Below are 16,677 nucleotides of genomic sequence, written 5' to 3'. Positions count from 1 at the left end.
TTTTTATGGCTGAGTAATATTCCATTGTATATATGTGCCACATCTTCTTTATCCATTCATCCGATGATGGACACTTAGGTTGCTTCCATGTCCTGGCTATTGTAAATAGAGCTGCAATGAACACTTTGGTACATGGCTCTTTTTGAACTATGGTTTTCTCAGGGTATATGCCCAGTAGTGGGATTGCTGGGTCATATGGTAGTTCTATTTGTAGTTTTTTAAGGAACGTCCATACTGTTCTCCATAGTGGCTGTATCAATTTACATTCCCACCAACAGTGCAAGAGTGTTCCCTTTTCTCCACACCCTCTCCAGCATTTATTGTTTGTAGATTTTTTGATGATGGCCATTCTGACCGGTGTGAGATGATATCTCATTGTAGTTTTGATTTGCATTTCTCTAATGATTAATGATGTTGAGCATTCTTTCGTGTGTCTGTTGGCAATCTGTATATCTTCTTTGGAGAAATGTCTATTTAGGTCTTCTGCCCATTTTTGGATTGGGTTGTTCGTTTTTTTGTTATTGAGCTGCATGAGCTGCTTGTAAATCTTGGAGATTAATCCTTTGTCAGTTGCTTCATTTGCAAATATTTTCTCCCATTCTGAGGGTTGTCTTTTGGTCTTGTTTATGGTTTCCTTTGCTGTGCAAAAAAGCTTTTAAGTTTCATTAGGTCCCATTTGTTTATTTGTGTTTTTATTTCCATTTCTCTAGGAGCTGGGTCAAAAAGAATCTTGCTGTGATTTATGTCATAGAGTGTTCTGCCTATGTTTTCCTCTAAGAGTTTGATAGTGTCTGGCCCACTTTTTTTTTTTTTTTTTAATGCCATTTAGTTATTGAAGAAGCTGGGAGATAAATCTTTTTGACGTTTTAACATTGTTTTTATGTTAACATTTTATGTTTTTATTGTTTTTATGTTTTTATGTTAACATCGTTTTTATGACTTTTTTAAAAAATTTATTTATTTATTTATTTTGGCTGTGTTGGGTCTTCGTTTCTGTGCGAGGGCTTTCTCCAGTTGCGGAGAGCGGAGGCCACTCTTCATCGCGGTGCGTGGTTATCTCACTATCGCGGCCTCTCTTGTTGCGGAGCACAGGCTCCAGACGCGCAGGCTCAGTAATTGTGGCTCACGGGCCTAGTTGCTCCGCGGCATGTGGGATCTTCCCAGACCAGGGCTCGAACCCGTGTCCCCTGCATCGGCAGGCAGATTCTCAACCACTGCGCCACCAGGGAAGCCCCTTTATGACATTTTAACAAATGTTTTTAACATTTCGGAGGGACTTATTAAAGCTTCATGAAGAAAGAGGATTATGAATATTTTTTCATCCAAAGTAAGCATTGTTAAAAATCCTGTGCCAAAGAACAGCTTTACCAAATATGTTTTGGTCTGTTTTAGACAGTGTTTTGCAGAACAAGCCATAGAGTTCAGGATGTTTTCTTCCTGGGATAATAACCCTGTGAATTCACGGTGTAGGAACGAAGAGTAGGCGTGTGGCCTTCTTGCCTCTGATGGCGTTTGCTGGAGGTGGAAGGTGGAGGCGCCGGGGCCGCGAGGGGCTGTGGTCAGGTGGAGAGGCCTGGTGGTGGCTGCTGGAGAGGGGCCGGGGCTACGTCTCGGGGGTTTTGTTCTCCACAGTGTCAGGAATCTGAAATTTGGGGTTCTCTGGGATAAACAAGATGGATGCCAGCAGGTGAGAGCTAACCTCTCTTTCAGTTCAGAATCCATTGCTGGCACTCCTGAGAGGATCTAGTCCAACTCTGCTGTGTTCGCGCAGGATAGAAAGACCTGCAAGGACAGGTTGGGGCCAACATTCCAGGGCCCTGACTCCCAGTACTTCAGTGGAGGAAAAAACCCTAAAACTTGTGGAACATTTCCTACTCTCTGAGAAAGGATAAAACCTAATTTAATTTTATGAGGCAAGTTTTAGCATTTTGCCAGAATTCTTTTGAAATGTGAGGTGTACGTAGACCAGGATAACAAGTTAACTGTGCTTGAATTAGGTGACACGTTTGTTTGAACGGTGAGATGTCTGGATGGCTTGGGAGCAGTTGTTACTTTAAGCTTCCTGAGGATAGGGGCAGAATCTGAGTCACCTTTGCATCCTCTCAGCCTGAGTTTATGGCATCTTGAGTGTAATTGGTGTTTTATTAACATCGAGTTGTTGAATGAAGCACTGGAGCGTTGCTGACAGTCTAAGGAGTGCAGCTCACTTTCAAGACTTTAGCCATCATTGTACCCAAACTCCATATTGTGAAGAGGCCCACAGGTTGGTCCCCAGAACAAGAGGGTAGTTTGGGGCTCTTAGTGTATTTGGAGTAAAGCAGCATTGATCTTGTAAGGTCTTGCTGACGTGTGTTCTGTGGTGTGGATGGAGTGTGGTGTGGATGGATAAACTCCATCAGTACGAGGAACGAGCAAGGCCTCCACCCAGATGTTACAGACCAGGGGTCGGGTGCTTGTTCTTTTCTCCAGAAGAAACATATCCAATAAAACAGGACAGAATTAATTAAATACATAGAGGCCTAAATGGTGCCAACTACGGTCCTTGCACCTTCAGAAAAGTGGAACGAAGATGCCATGGTACCCCCGAGAAGAAGGAACTTCTCTGTAGGCAGATGTGAAGTTGGGCATGAAGCAGTGTGTTTGTACAGGTATTTCGTATCATTCCAGTTCCAGTACTTACTCACTTAGTAGTTACGTCACCTTAAGTGAGGTTTTTAAAACCTCAGTTTCCCCAACTGTAAAATGGGTATTGTGGGCATCTGTACCTCAGATCGTTATAAGGAGTAAATGAGATAACAGATGTGTAGCATCTGACATAGTGTCTGGCACATAGTAAGTGCTCAGTGAACGTTATTGATATCATCACCACCATCACCACCATCATCACCATCATCATCATCATCATCATCACCATCATCATCACCATCATCACTACCATCACCATCACCACCATCATCACCATCATCACCATCATCACCATCATCATCATCATCACCATCATCATCACCATCATCACCATCATCACTACCATCACCATCATCACCATCATCATCACTACTGCCCCCACTAAGTGGAATGGGACTCTTGGAAGGCAGAGACTCCTTAATTTTTTCAGGTGTTCAGGGCAATGATTCTCTGTGATGTTAACTTACTTCTTGTCATCAAATTAAAGTACCTTTGGAATAACTGAAATAGGGAAAAGTTTTCGGTGTAAGCAGTGGACGATCTGAGCATATGTGCTAGTTCTGGTCCAACTGACAAGAGACCTGCGTGATCATATGCCGTGGGTTCTTTGGATGTAAAAAGGGAATGTGAGACACGGGTTTGTCTTAAAGTTACTGGGAGGGAAAACTGATCAGGTGGCCCTAGTGGTTTCCCCTGAGGTGTTGGCTGTTGGTCATGGCCTTTGGGCTGTCACTGAGGATGCTCTCCTGGGTAATGGCCGATGCCTGTGGGACAGTGTAGATTGCAGTCCTGGGAAGGCCATGGTGGGTTTGTAATGAGACAGCATCTGTACTTTGGTGTCTGATGTAAATTTATAGTATAAAAGCCAGACGTCACCTCATTGATGTCTCATCAGAATCAGCACGAGCCTTTCCATTATCTCTGGATTTTCAAAAACAGATGTATTATTTCATTACACAAGAGTAGGTCATATCTAGACAGGCTGAGAGTCTTCTGCTCTAAACCAAAGTGGTCCATGAACTAAAAATGTGTATATATTCCAGTCGGGGAAGGGGAGAGCTATACTTTTGTATTTAGAGAGAGTTTGAAAGAGAAGGAGAAATAGAGTAGAAGATTGAGGGGAAAGAGCAAAGAAAAAAACCCTTTGTTTACATGAAGAGATGACCAGTGCTTTTAGACTTAGACCCGCTAATGGCACAAGCCCAGGAGGCCTCTGTGATACTGGGACGGGCGGGGCATGCCTGCTGCGTGTTCCTGCTTCCCCGGGGGTGCGTGTGTGGATACGCACGTGACATGCGGGTCTCCTTTGCCCCCAGGGAGTGCATGACGTCCGGCTGGCCTACATTCAGTTCGCTCTTTCCTTCTTGATCGCAGGCGATGACAGCACAGTCGCACAAGTGCTGGAGTTGAAAGGTAGGTGTGTCTCTTTGTCTCGGGGCAAAGCCTGCTTGTGACTGTTTCGAAAAACCTACCACAGAGCATTTTGCAGGTTAGTAAAAGTCTGCAGCCTTTGCAGCTGCCGTGTACACTAGGGTAAAGGGTGTGTGTGGTGCGAGACTTTGGTCAGTGCGGTTTTGATACCGCTGGTCAGTGCGGACAGAGGTATCCCTGTTTCGCTAGCTGGATGCTGAGCGGGCCTAACAAAGGAGAAGTGCAAACTTCAGAGACTCATGCAGACAAAGGAGGCTTTATGGTTCCAGAAAGTACATGGATTCATAGCCGTGGCTACCCTGCTTTTCTTAGTAATTGTGTTTTAAAAAAATGCCTAGTGTTACCAGAATATTAGTAGTAGAGCTTCAGAGAATTCCAGCAGTACCACCTTCGGGTGCCAGTGTCTCTAGAGCAAGGCTTGGCGTAGTTTAATCTATTAGGGCTACTTGGGTTTTATCAAGACTGTGAATGGCAGTGCGGAGAGGGCAGTTGTCCAGTAAGATCCCCCAGGATCAAGCCCCGTCTGGGGTGAGGAGCTGGTGTCCCAGCTGGGGCCCAGGGACTTGTCGGGGGAGGGACAGCAGGGGGCCGCCAGCCTTTCCCCCACCTCCCCCAGCGTGGGAGCCCAGAGCCCCCTCCAGAACGAGCTGCAGAGACCATTTACGAGCAGGTGCGGGTACTGTCCCTGTGTGTTGTCAGCCTGGTCTGCGTAGCAGCCCCTTGGAGGCGACGCTTCCTTCGCGTGGTGCAGCGGACACGTCCTGCTCGTTGCCGGGCCCGTGTGGGATGCCCTCTGCAACCAGGGCTGGGCGTTTCTTCAGAACCCTTCTGGGTCTCTTCGGCGTCTGGCCATTTATTCAATAAAGGACACTGATTTGGGGTTATCCATCCATGCTGCTGAAGGGGCAGGGATGCACTTCTGTTAAAGTTTCTGCAGGGCGGTTGGGCTGGTCCAGACATTCTACATCTCGTCATTTATACTAAGGGAATAATTAAGGATGTGAGCAGAGGTTTTGTTAGGGGGCGTTTTTTCATATTAGCTGAAAATTGGACTCCTCCTAACTACCCACCAGCAAGGGATTGAGCAAATTGAGGGCTGGTCATAAGGAGGAATGCAGCTATTAACAATGATGTAGAAATATGTATATAGATGTCAAATTTTTTAAGTATATAGGATTGGGTGTAAACTCAGTTATAAAACTGGTAAAGTATGATCCCATTTTACTAAAAGTTAAATTTAACAGAATATGGATATATCAGAAGGTTAACAGTTAACTGGTAACCCAGACATTAACAGTGTTAACTTTTGGGTAGTGGAGTTATGGTTGATTTTAAATTTCTGTCTGGTATTTTCTGATTTTTTTTTTCTTTTTAAGAATAATGAATTTGCTTTTGTAGAAATTATGTGTGCCCATTAAGCATGTATGGAGGAAGAGAAATTGTCATTGCTTTGCTGCTTTTTACCAGTGTCACCAGTATGTTAGTAATGATACAGCTTCAAGCTGTGGAGGCTGAGTCCTTGGTGATCCCAAAAGTATGAAGAGAAAGCAAATAAATAAATCGGTCCAAGTTCTACCACCAATCAATAAAGTGACGACCATCGCTTTAAATACATCTCTGAGCAAGTTTAAGCGAAGAGAGAAACTTTGGAAAACTGTAATCGTACCATACATTCTCTTTCAAATTAACTTTACTGAAGTTAATGAGAAAAGCAAAGTAAAACAGAACTAAAGGAACTATTGAACTTTAATGGTTCAGTCACTGTTTTGCCTTTAGATATTTATTTCCTATGTCACAAAAATAGTTTTTCCTACTGTGAACTTGTATAATTAAAAAAGACAAAACTTAAAAAACAAAAAAAAAGGCAAGTAAATGGCATTGTTTGCTGTACCATTTTAAGAATGGTACAGCAAATGAACATTTTAAGAAGTAATGTTCTCTCATCGGTTCTCATTCAAAGTATTTTTGAGTCTAATGCTTTGAAACTTTTACTTTCAGAATTTATTCCTTGCATTTTTAGCTCAGGCATGAAGGAAGATAGGATCTCTACCATCAATATTTTGTTATCCACACTGAAAACAAAGGTACGTATTTGGTGATCAATGTTCCTGTCATTTGTTTGCTCCAGTGTTTTACAGGACTTTAGAGTTACAGCATCGTAGGTTATATGGGTTGTTGTATAGGTTGAATGGGAAACCGTTTCTTAAGCAGAAGCTTGGTGGTGCTGAGCCAGTCCTGAAGGTGACAGGCACTGAAGCCACCACTTCAGTTCAGGTGAGGCTGCTGTTTCGTCACAGCAGGAGAAAAGCTGCTCCCTGCTCCCCGCTACTTCACAGGAGGCCACTGGGGTAACTGAGCTGTAAATACCACTCTTCTTCATTTACACACCTAGCAAAATGTTATTTTGTGTCATCTTGCATGTTCTGCCTTTTACATGCATCTGACAGAAATTTTAAAACTCGCTGAAAGGATAACTGTCTTTGATACAGAAGCCCCTTAAATGATCAGTTAGAAAAACTCCATGAGCCTCCCAACATAAATAGTTGTCAAAAGGCCGTGAACTGGCAGCCCACGTAAAAATGGCTGATTAGCGTAGTATTTAGTGCTTCTCAACCGGGCGCAGTTCTGCCCTCCGCGGGCCATTTGGCAGTGTTTGGCTGCCATAACTGGAGAAATGCAGCTGATGTCTGGTGAGTAGAGACCAGGAATGCTGCTCAGCATCCTACAGTGCACAGGACAGCCCCTCACAACAGTTATTCGGCCCAAAATGTCAGTAGTGCCGAGGTTGAGAAACCCTGATTCAAAGCAGTGCAAGTGATGGGGTACAGGTCTTTTCACCTACCAGATTGGCATTGACTTTTCAAAACAATGATATTCAGTGCCAGCAAAGATGCTTTGAGTCAGATACTTTCCTGGAGGAAGTGTTGCAACCCCTCTGGAAGACAGCAAGTCTAGCAGTATGTGTCAGAGGTTTTAAAAATGTTTGTACACCTGGAGTGGGGGATGGGATTGCCACACAATCACCCGGGGAACGTATTTGAAATACATAAACCCTCAGAGATAGGAGCTGGGGAGGGGTAGGTTTGTGTGGAGCTGAGAACTGATGCCACAATTCCAAGTCCAGAGTCAGGGATGCAGGGCAGGCTTTGTACAAGGATGCTGCTAATGATAGCCAGAGTTTGGAAGCAACCTAATTACACACACCTGGGAAATGGTTAAATAAGTTATAGTCACTCATAGGATAGAATGATGTTCAGCCCTCCAAAATGATGTTCTAAAGGAATTTTTAATGATGTGGAGACAGCTCATGCTGCATTAAGTAAAAGCAGGCACAAAACAATAATTAAATATATTCTCAAAGAAGCCAAAAGAAAAGAAACCCCAACAAAAACCTAATACATACACATGTATATTTTGTGTGCTTGATGGGGGCAGGGAGGCTGAAAGGAAACATACCAAAATGTGAGCTGTGAGTATCCTAGGGTGGTGGCAATATTGGTGAATTTTTTCTCTTTACTTTTTTTCTTTTTTTGGCTAAATATTTTGCTGCAGGCCTACATTATTTTTATAATGATGAAATCCAATAAACACGATTTTAAAAAATCAACTTCCTTGAAATTCATTTGTTTTATTGTTTTTAGGTAGTTCACAATAAAAATATCACAAAAACCCAGAAGGTGCGTTTCTTTACCGGTCAAGTGCTGAACCACATAGCGTCTCTGTACAGCTGGAAGGGGATTGTCGACGTGAGCCTGGAGAATGTCGAGGTACAGTCGTTTTTGGCTTTCTCTTGGCCTCACTGTTAGCGTGTGATACCCAGAGCTGGGAGACTGAGGAATCTACACATATGCCTGCCTTCAAAAAAGTCCCCCCATTTAATGTTTCTTTTGGCTTGTGGTTATGTTAATTCCCAACTTAGATGCAATATGATTAAAAAAAAATTTTTTTTTTTACAATAAGATTTTTTTCTAATCTCTGAGGTATCATGATATTAAACTTTTTTTTTAAATGAGAAAACCATCATTCCCTTTAGCTGTGTGGCATCTGAGTTTCACCTGCAGCTTGCACAGTAGACTTACAGGGTTGATCCCTGCTACCTCTCCCGCCTCACTTACCTCTCCTCTCCCATCCATTCTTTTCACACTTTTCCAGCAGTTGGAGTTTCAAGGCCTGTTGCTTCTACTTCAGGATCCTAAGTACCTAGGGAGCCTCAATTTCCTCACCTCCTGACATGTAGAGTTTACTTTGTAACAAGTGCTAAATTAGAACAGTTGCTTTCACATGGACCCAAAGCCAGTGTACTTTTAAATTCTCCTCATTTTGATTTTCCTCAAGGTGTTTCTTTTTTATTTATTTATTTATTTATTTATTTATGGCTGTGTTGGGTCTTAGTTTCTTGTGCGAGGGCTTTCTCTAGTTGCGGCGAGTGGGGGCCACTCTTCATCGTGGTGCGCGGGCCTCTCACTATCGCGGCCTCTCTTGTTGCGGAGCACAGGCTCCAGACGCGCAGGCTCAGTAGTTGTGGCTCACGGGCCCAGCTGCTCTGCGGCATGTGGGATCTTCCCAGACCAGGGCTCGAACCCGTGTCCCCTGCATTGGCAGGCAGATTCTCAACCACTGCGCCACCAGGGAAGCCCCCTCTCAGGGTGTTTCTGAACATGGACTTGGCCAGAGTCATGAAGGCTCAGACTTCCTGATAACTCTGTGATAATTTACCTCTCAAAAGCCCACTATTTTACTTCCTTTTATGTCCACGACTCGCCTATGTCCTCTTGTTTTGGATATGTTTTGTATGTTCTATAACCAGGAAGCCTCAGGGGCTTAATAAAAACACTCCCCAAAGTGGAATTTTATTCAAAAGAGCAAGAGAAATTAAGTCATTCATAAGCTTGTTTAAAAATACAGGTTTAAACTTGCACCTCTTGAGAGTATTTTTTTTTTTTTTTTTTGGCCATGCCGCATGGCTTGTGGGATCTTAGTTCCCTGACCAGGGATGGAAGCTGGGCCCAAGGCAGTGAAAGCGCCGAGTCCTAACCACTGGACCGCCAGGGAAGTCCTGAGTTTGTTGGTTTTTTTTTAATGGTTCTATTTTATAGGTGAGGACATTCAGAATCAGGGAATTAAGTGATACTCTCATTACAGGTTACACTCTGGCGTCCAGACCCCATCCTGAAGCTCTCCTGGGGCCCATTAAGAGTTGCCTCATTAGAATGAAACATGCCCCTATCACCTAGGAGATTCTGAGGGATTTAGGAGCTCTTTGCTAGGAACTGGAGACGATGACCAAATATTTATTTCTTCTGTCGCAGTATCACAATGCAGAAGCAAGAAAAAGCTTAGAAAAAATGTTCTATTTAAAGCATATGCTGTAAACAGAGAATCTTTAGTGCTGGGGATCCTAATACTGATGTGCTGTGCACTTCCTAACTCAGTGACGACTTCAGCTGTCTCATCCACAGTTTGCTCATTCGTGAGATGGGTGTCATCTTGTCTGCCCTGCCAGACTCACAGGGCTGCTATAAGAATTATTGTGAAGTGCTTGGAAACAATAACAAATGACATAAAACCTCAAGTTATCTGTAGTTTCTTGTTGTTCCAGCAACTCCCTGTTTGTTCAACTTTAAAAAGAACATTTTAAATTCAATTTATTTGAAGTAAAAAACAAATAAACAGAAAACCACAGTTGGCCCGTTTTTCCCACCCCCTTGACCCCCACTTCTGGCAGCCACTAATCTGTTCTCTGCATCTGTGAGCTTTTTAAAAAAATTGTTCTTGTGTTATTTATTTATTTTGTTTAGATTCCACATATAAGAGTATTTTTAAATTTTGATTGGTGTTTCTGTTTTTCTGTGGGTTTTTTTGTTTTTGAATTACACCAAATGTTCAATTTAAAATGTTTTCTAAGTTGCCATTAGGCATGTGATATTGTCCAGTTTTTACCCTGTAGTTGTTCGTAAGACTTCTGAACTTGGGATTTTCACTGAATTTCTTTGAAACCCTCGTAGACTTCTGCTGAAGACGCAGGGAAAACCATGGTGAGGGAGCTTGTTCATAACTTCCTGATGGATCTCTGCTGTTCGCTCAAGCATGGGATTAATTTTTATGACGCGTCTCTTGGTACCTTCGGCAGGTAAAGTGTAACGCCCGTGTGAATCCTGAGTGTGAGTTCTCAGAGATCATCACATATGTGACTTACAGTGGAAATCTGTTAAATAACGGAACTGTAGTGTGTTAGAACTAGCATGTTAGGCATTATCTGACTCATTTTAGGGATGAGCTCAGAATAGGACCCAGAGGGCGGCTCCTGTTCGTTGTGTGCCCTCGGGGCAGAGTCTCAGGGTAGCAGTTGACTCAGACACACAGTGTGAGGTATCTCACCCAGGAAGGTGCTGTGTGTGTTCACTCGGCAACTATGTGCCGGCTGGATCTGAGAATAATTCTGTTACATCCTCCTTCCCAGAGATGGGGTGCCCTCTCATGCCTCACCGCAGTCCTAGGTGGGTGCCATTGTTACCCCAGTTTTGCAGATGAGGAAAATGGGCCCACAGAGGGCAGGTCACTCACCCTGAAAGTGGCAGAGCTCAGACTGGAACCTAGGAGATCTGGTTCCCAGCCCACACTCGTGACAGCTACACAACCCTTGTCTCCTCGGGCACAGCTGCTGATGAGTTGGGATTTCAAAGTTTTGTTTTTACGTTTTATTTCATATTTCACTATTATGATAACATTTCATCAGTAAGGAAACAAAGTCCACAGCTAATGATTTAGATTATATTCTTTTGGACTTTCTCTTTAGAGTCATAGACCTATAATACATATCCACGTTATTAATTTTTAAACCAGAATGGCCTACTGTTAGATATATTGTTCGTTAACCTGCTCTTTTCCCATTTGACAATTAAAAACACTGGACATATTTTCTGGTCATTGTGAATGACCCTTAGTTTTACCCCCTTGACATTTTATTATAAGGATAGAGATGGTTTGATTTGGTTTCAACCAGTCAGGAAATGACTGATCCCTCATAATGGGATTAATTCGGTGGGAATTTTTTTCCCTGCTTGTGGCTTTGAACTTGTTTTGATTCTGTGATTATTATGAATTAACTTGCCATGTCATTCCTTTTAATTTTGTTTTGGTGATATTGTAGCTTTTCTCTCATCAGTGAGAGTAAGCTTGTTTTCTTGCTGAAATGTAAGAGCAGACTTCTTGAGTCTTAATATAACACCATGCTAAAAAGGCTTTTTTTCCCTATTAAGGAGACCCATAATGGTGGTTGTGGGTGTGTTTAAATAAGCTATGGTTTATGTAAAATTTTTCAGCCATGGGCAAAAGACAAATGTTTGTGCTTAGGAGAGAGGAAGGGAGTTTTGTTTGTGGGGTGTTAATGGAAAGCTTTGAGAAAATTGAAGTGCCTCCTTTCCCAGTGGTCGTAAAGCTCCCTCGTTTCCTGCAGGTCTCCGTGCAGATGTCGCCACGTCAGAGGCCTTCCCTGGCAGCCCTCTTCTGAGATAGTCCTTCCACTGTCACTGCCCTTTCGCCTGGCCCTTGCTTCTGATGGTGACTTATCACCATCTTGCATATTTATTTATTTGCTTGTTCATTACCCAATAGGCAAGAATTGGTGAGAACAGAGACCAGTCTGTTTTGAATCCCCAGAGCCTACGACAGTGCCTGGCACATAGTAGGCACTGAAAGTGAGGCATGACAGTGTAGGCAAGGGTTGGCAAACTTCTCTCTGAAGGTCCAGATAGTAAGTATTTTAGGGTTGGTGTGCCATACAGTCCCTACTGTGGCCACTCAACCGTGCCATTGTGGCACCCAAGCAGCCATGCTGTAAGTAAACAAATGGTGTAACTGTGTTCCAATAAAGCTTTATTGACAGCGGCAGGTGGTGGGCCAGAGCTTGCTGAGCCTTACTGTGGAGGTTCAGAGAACAGTTTCTGGAGTGCCTCTGAGACCTCAGCGGGTTACTACTCCTCTCTGCCAACGTTGCCTCATCTGTAAAAAGGAAATACAATTAGCGCCCACCTCAGAGAGAGGCAGTGTGTGGTAACTGCCTCGAGCAGTGTCTGGCATGTGTTGCAAACTCTAAATTAAATGCTATTCATTTTATTACATCATTGATTAAAATTGTGTGTGTGTGTAGTATTTTTGGCACTCTGCACAAATTTTTTTTTTTTTAAGTTTCTAGGTAAACCTTTTTTTTTTTAATTTTTAAAATTTATTTTTGGCTGCGTCAGGTCTTAGTTGCGGCACGCAGGATCTTTCATTGCGGCACACGGGCTTTTCTCTAGTTGCGGCGTGCGGGTTTTCTCTTCTCTAGTTGTGGTGCGGGCTCCAGGGCACATGGACTCTGTAGTTTGCGACACGTGAGCCCTCTAGTTGAGGCATGCGAGCTCAGTAGTTGTGGCACATGGGCTTAGTTGCCCCGTTACATGTGGGATCTAAGTTCCCTGACCAGGGATCGAACTCACGTCCACTGCATTGTAAGGTGGATTCTTTACCACTGGACCCCCAGGGAAGTCCCACTCTTTGCAAATTTAACATTCCATGCATATGAAAGCACAAACTATGTTTTGCTCATGATATTTTCCTATTAAGAATTCTAAGCTTTTTAAAGGATAGCTTTCTGATCAAAATTAATACTCTTTCTAATTCGAGTTTTGAAAAATTTTTATTGTCTGTAAAGTGTTGTATTGCATCTTAGTTTTGGTCAGTTTATAAGGGGCTACAAAACGTGGTGATCCCAGAAGCCATCAACATGACACGCCAATGAGGCAAATTTTGATTTTTTTCTGGATATTATGACTTCCCAGGGACAAGCAGATATGAAAAGGCATCTTTTCTTAAAAGGTATCTGGGGGTAAAACCTACTTGGCCATGTAGATCCTGGGCCAGGTGCTCCCTTTCTCCGAGTTTTAATGTCTACGTTTTCCTGTTTTTATCATCTCCTTATATTTTTGAAAACTGCCCACTTTGGGACAAGTTTTGACTCTTTTCATACAGTAGATTATTCCCCCTATAATAGCTTCTTTCGGCTGTGAAGTGAAAGCGTAGGAGTTTGAAATTAGCTAGAAACAGAGGAAGCAGAAACCCATAGAAGGACTCTGTGCCATCTGGTTGGGCTTTAGAAATGATTTTGTGGCGCTCTGGACTGTGGCGATTTGTGAGCACTTCATGGGGAAAAAAACAAGCTTTTTAAAAGAAAAATGCGTTCTCTGTATTTTTATACTTAGTGCACACATACATCTTTACATATGTGCTTTTTTTAAAAAAATTAATTTATTTATTTATTTATTTATTTATTTTTGGCTGGGTTGGATCTTTGTTGCTGCCCGAGGGCTTTCTCTAGTTGTGGCAAGCGGGGGCTACTCTTCGTTGCGGTGCGCGGGCTTCTCACTGCAGTGGCTTCTCTTGTTGCAGAGCACGGGCTCTAGGCGTGCGGGCTTCAGTAGTTGTGGCTCGTGGGCTCAGTAGTTGTGGCTCGCAGGCTCTAGAGTGCAGGCTCAGTAGTTGTGGCGCACGGGCTTAGTTGCTCCGCGGCATGTGGGATCTTCCCGGACCAGGGCTTGAACCCGTGTCCCCTGCATTGGCAGGCGGATTCTTAACCACTGCGCCACCAGGGAAGCCCCTACATATGTGCTTTTTTGTGTGTGGTTGGAGGAAAGCGGTCAGTAAAATCACAAAAGAAAATTTTAAAATTTCCTCTTCTTTAAAAGTCAGCTGGAACTCAAGGGAGGGAAGGAGAGGTGGGGAACAGGACAAGGCAGAGACTTTTTCAGCCACTCAGAAGTTGAGGAGTGAAGTTCAGGCCCTTTGGTGGAGAGTGGGAGCCCTACAGACCATGAAAACATCTCACTTTCTGCTGTGAGGGAAATTCACCAGAAATGGAATTTTCCCATCACTGTGTCACAGCCGTGTGTTTACTGAGCAGAGCTACCCCTGTCATCCTGAGCTCTCAGTGCTTTGTGAAAACTCCCTGCTCACCCCTCTCTGTTCTCTCTCTCCCTGGCAGAGGAGGAAACCTGACTCTCCTGCACTTCCTGCTGGGTTTGAAAACTGCAGCAGACGATGAGCTGGTCGCTGAACTTGTGGTGAACATCCTGAAAGTGTGCCCGGACTTACTGAACAAGTACTTCAAGGAAGTGACGTTCTCCTTTCTCCCAAGGGTGCAGTCCACTTGGTCCAATAACATCAAGCTGCTAAACAAGGTGAAGGCCATGGGCGTTTCGACGTCTGCTAGATGGGGTCGTGGGCGGGTGGGTGTGAGGAGTTGGTAGCGGTGAGGGGTGAGGGGTGAGTGACGTTCTGATAAACTCTGCAGGATGAGGAACTTCTTTCAGCCGTTCTGCAGGGCGTATTTTAGATGATGTTAATTTGGTGTCTTTATCCTCTAAGGACATTGTACTTTTCACTGAGCTGAATTTTGAGGTTTATGCTTTTGAATCTGTTGAGCCAGTTTCATCTTCTTCAACCAGATTTTGCTCAGAGTGAGATCTTGATGAGTTTCGGCACATTGGGCTGGAATTAGTGAAATGTCTGAACTGTACAATAGTTTTTAAAGATTGCCATTTCAAGTACTTAGAACAACTTGAAGTAAGCTGTGAATTGGTGGTCTGTTCAAGTGGATATGAGTTAATTTCCATCTGATCATGGGTGTCAACCTCCCCTCATCTACCAAAGGAAGTGCCTGCTTCAGATTCTTAGGAAGTACTGCCCGGCTCGCTTCACCTCTGTCTCTCTCTCTGTCTCTCTCTCGTCTCTCTCTCTCTCTCTCTCTCTCTCTCTCTCTCTCTCTCTCTCTCTCTCTCTCTCTCTCTCTCTGTCTCTCTGATTTATGGACTGCCTAATGGTGACACACCTGGGATTATTTTCTTGTGCCTTGACCTGGGCATGGGGTTACCTGTAAAACAAACTTTTATTCACGTATTCCCTCATTTTCCTTGAATGCCTGTGTGTGCGGTGGTCCCAGCGTGTATTTGGGTGTTTGCTTTTTATTTCTTTTTATGGCCACACCACATGGCTTGCGGGATCTTAGTTCCCTACCAGGGAGCGAACCTGCACCCTTGGCAGTGAAAGCGCTGAGTCCTAACCATTGGACCACTGGGGAATTCCCTCCCAGAGTGTATTTGGGACAAGAAGGAGGCACTCTGCCCCCCACTTTGGTGACGGTATCCCTGTGGCCACCACCCCTGTCGGGAGCGGCCCTGATGCTGCTCTCCGGAGGGGCAGGTGTGCGGCCGTCGCAGGGCAGGATGGGAGCCCTTGCTTCTCTGCCTTCTAGCCTCATGGCCCTAGAGAAATTACTTAGCCTCATCGAGGTCCAGTTTTGTCATCTGTAAACATGTTTTATCTTGATATAAAATATCCCTACCCCAAAGAGTTGTCATGAAGTGTTGAAAAGATGACATACTTTGTTAGGTGCCTGCCAAGTGCAGTAACTGGTGAGTAAAGAATCCGGTTGTGAGTTCTAGCAGTGACTTGTTTGCCATCAGAGGTTTTAAGAGGCTCCCCAGACCACAGACCAGGCTCTGCTTTGAAGGTCGCCGTCCCCAGTAACAGTCTCATGACCCGACTTGTCTCTAACAAGTGGATTTAGGGGTTAATATTCCAGACCTTGTTCCTTGTGGCGAGCCTTGGACCTTTATTACTGTAGTTGTTTCACTGCAGCGGCTTTACTGTTGGGTGCCTACAATCAGACAGACTCAGGCTTGAAAGCTAACCTCCGCCACCAGCTCATTCTCTTTTGTCCCTTCCCTAGATCTACGCTGCGCAGCCAGACATCTCCCGGGCGTTTCAGACCAGAGAGTTCATCCCGCTGCCTCGGCTCCTGGCAATGGTGATGGTGACCACCGCGCCCCTGGTGTGCAATAAGATCATGTTCACCCAAGCACTGAACGTGAGTGGGGACCCTGCTTCCAGACTCTCTCCCGCTCGCCCCAGGGGCCGTGCTGGGGACTGTGCCGAGAATACCGGCCTGCATGTATTGGTTCGTGTTTTGTCAGAGCCTCTGCAGCTTTCCATGTGTCCACTCGCCCGCGGACGGTGCCTTGGGGCCGAGGCACATGCCTGCCCTGCTCCAGCACAGAGCCGGGACGGCAGGACCCCTCCATGGCTCTGGGCCTTCGCAAGGGTGGGAGGGGAAGTGTGCTCAGCTGCAGCCTAATGTCATGTGTTCAAGTCTCATTACTTTAGGAACTCTGGATAGGGCAGGACTGAAGTTTGCCTAGCAAATCCTTTCTTTTGTGGTTTAAATGAATAGTGTTAAGTTTTCTGGGGAACATTTACTTTGAGGCCCAGCTGTTTCAGGAGTTTGGGGAGGACATGTCCAAGGAAAAGATAGATACTTCAAGTCCATGTCATTATTTATTATAAAGGTTCCCAAGTCCCATCAGAAACCACATTGTGAGGGACCCATGCATTTTTCACCATAACTCATGGCCTTAGGTGAACAGCCATGAATTGTTGGCATACACGGGTCCTAGGCCAGCCAGCCCCTCCTAAACCCAGGTTGCCTCAAGACCCACCTGGGGAGGCCAGGTGTTCAGGGGAGTGCAG

The 16,677-nt window shown here is 44.5% G+C and overlaps 1 protein-coding gene across 2 annotated transcripts in view; it reads left to right on the top strand.

The window, feature by feature from the left end:
• Nucleotides 1–16,677, top strand: part of URB1 (URB1 ribosome biogenesis homolog) — a 67,385-nt gene that overhangs the window by 7,308 nt on the left and 43,400 nt on the right. For both annotated transcript variants that reach the window (XM_057545466.1, XM_057545465.1), the window contains exons 5-10: nucleotides 4,002–4,098; nucleotides 6,115–6,200; nucleotides 7,758–7,883; nucleotides 10,122–10,246; nucleotides 14,135–14,330; nucleotides 15,881–16,018. In XM_057545466.1, the coding sequence (XP_057401449.1) occupies nucleotides 4,002–4,098; nucleotides 6,115–6,200; nucleotides 7,758–7,883; nucleotides 10,122–10,246; nucleotides 14,135–14,330; nucleotides 15,881–16,018 (768 nt within the window). The remainder of the gene's footprint in view (nucleotides 1–4,001; nucleotides 4,099–6,114; nucleotides 6,201–7,757; nucleotides 7,884–10,121; nucleotides 10,247–14,134; nucleotides 14,331–15,880; nucleotides 16,019–16,677) is intronic.

Source organism: Balaenoptera acutorostrata, chromosome 4, assembly GCF_949987535.1.
Source record: "Balaenoptera acutorostrata chromosome 4, mBalAcu1.1, whole genome shotgun sequence".
Classification (NCBI taxonomy): domain Eukaryota; kingdom Metazoa; phylum Chordata; class Mammalia; order Artiodactyla; family Balaenopteridae; genus Balaenoptera; species Balaenoptera acutorostrata.
The sequence above is the reverse complement of the archived record's forward strand: the minus strand, read 5'-3'. Positions and strand labels throughout refer to the sequence as shown.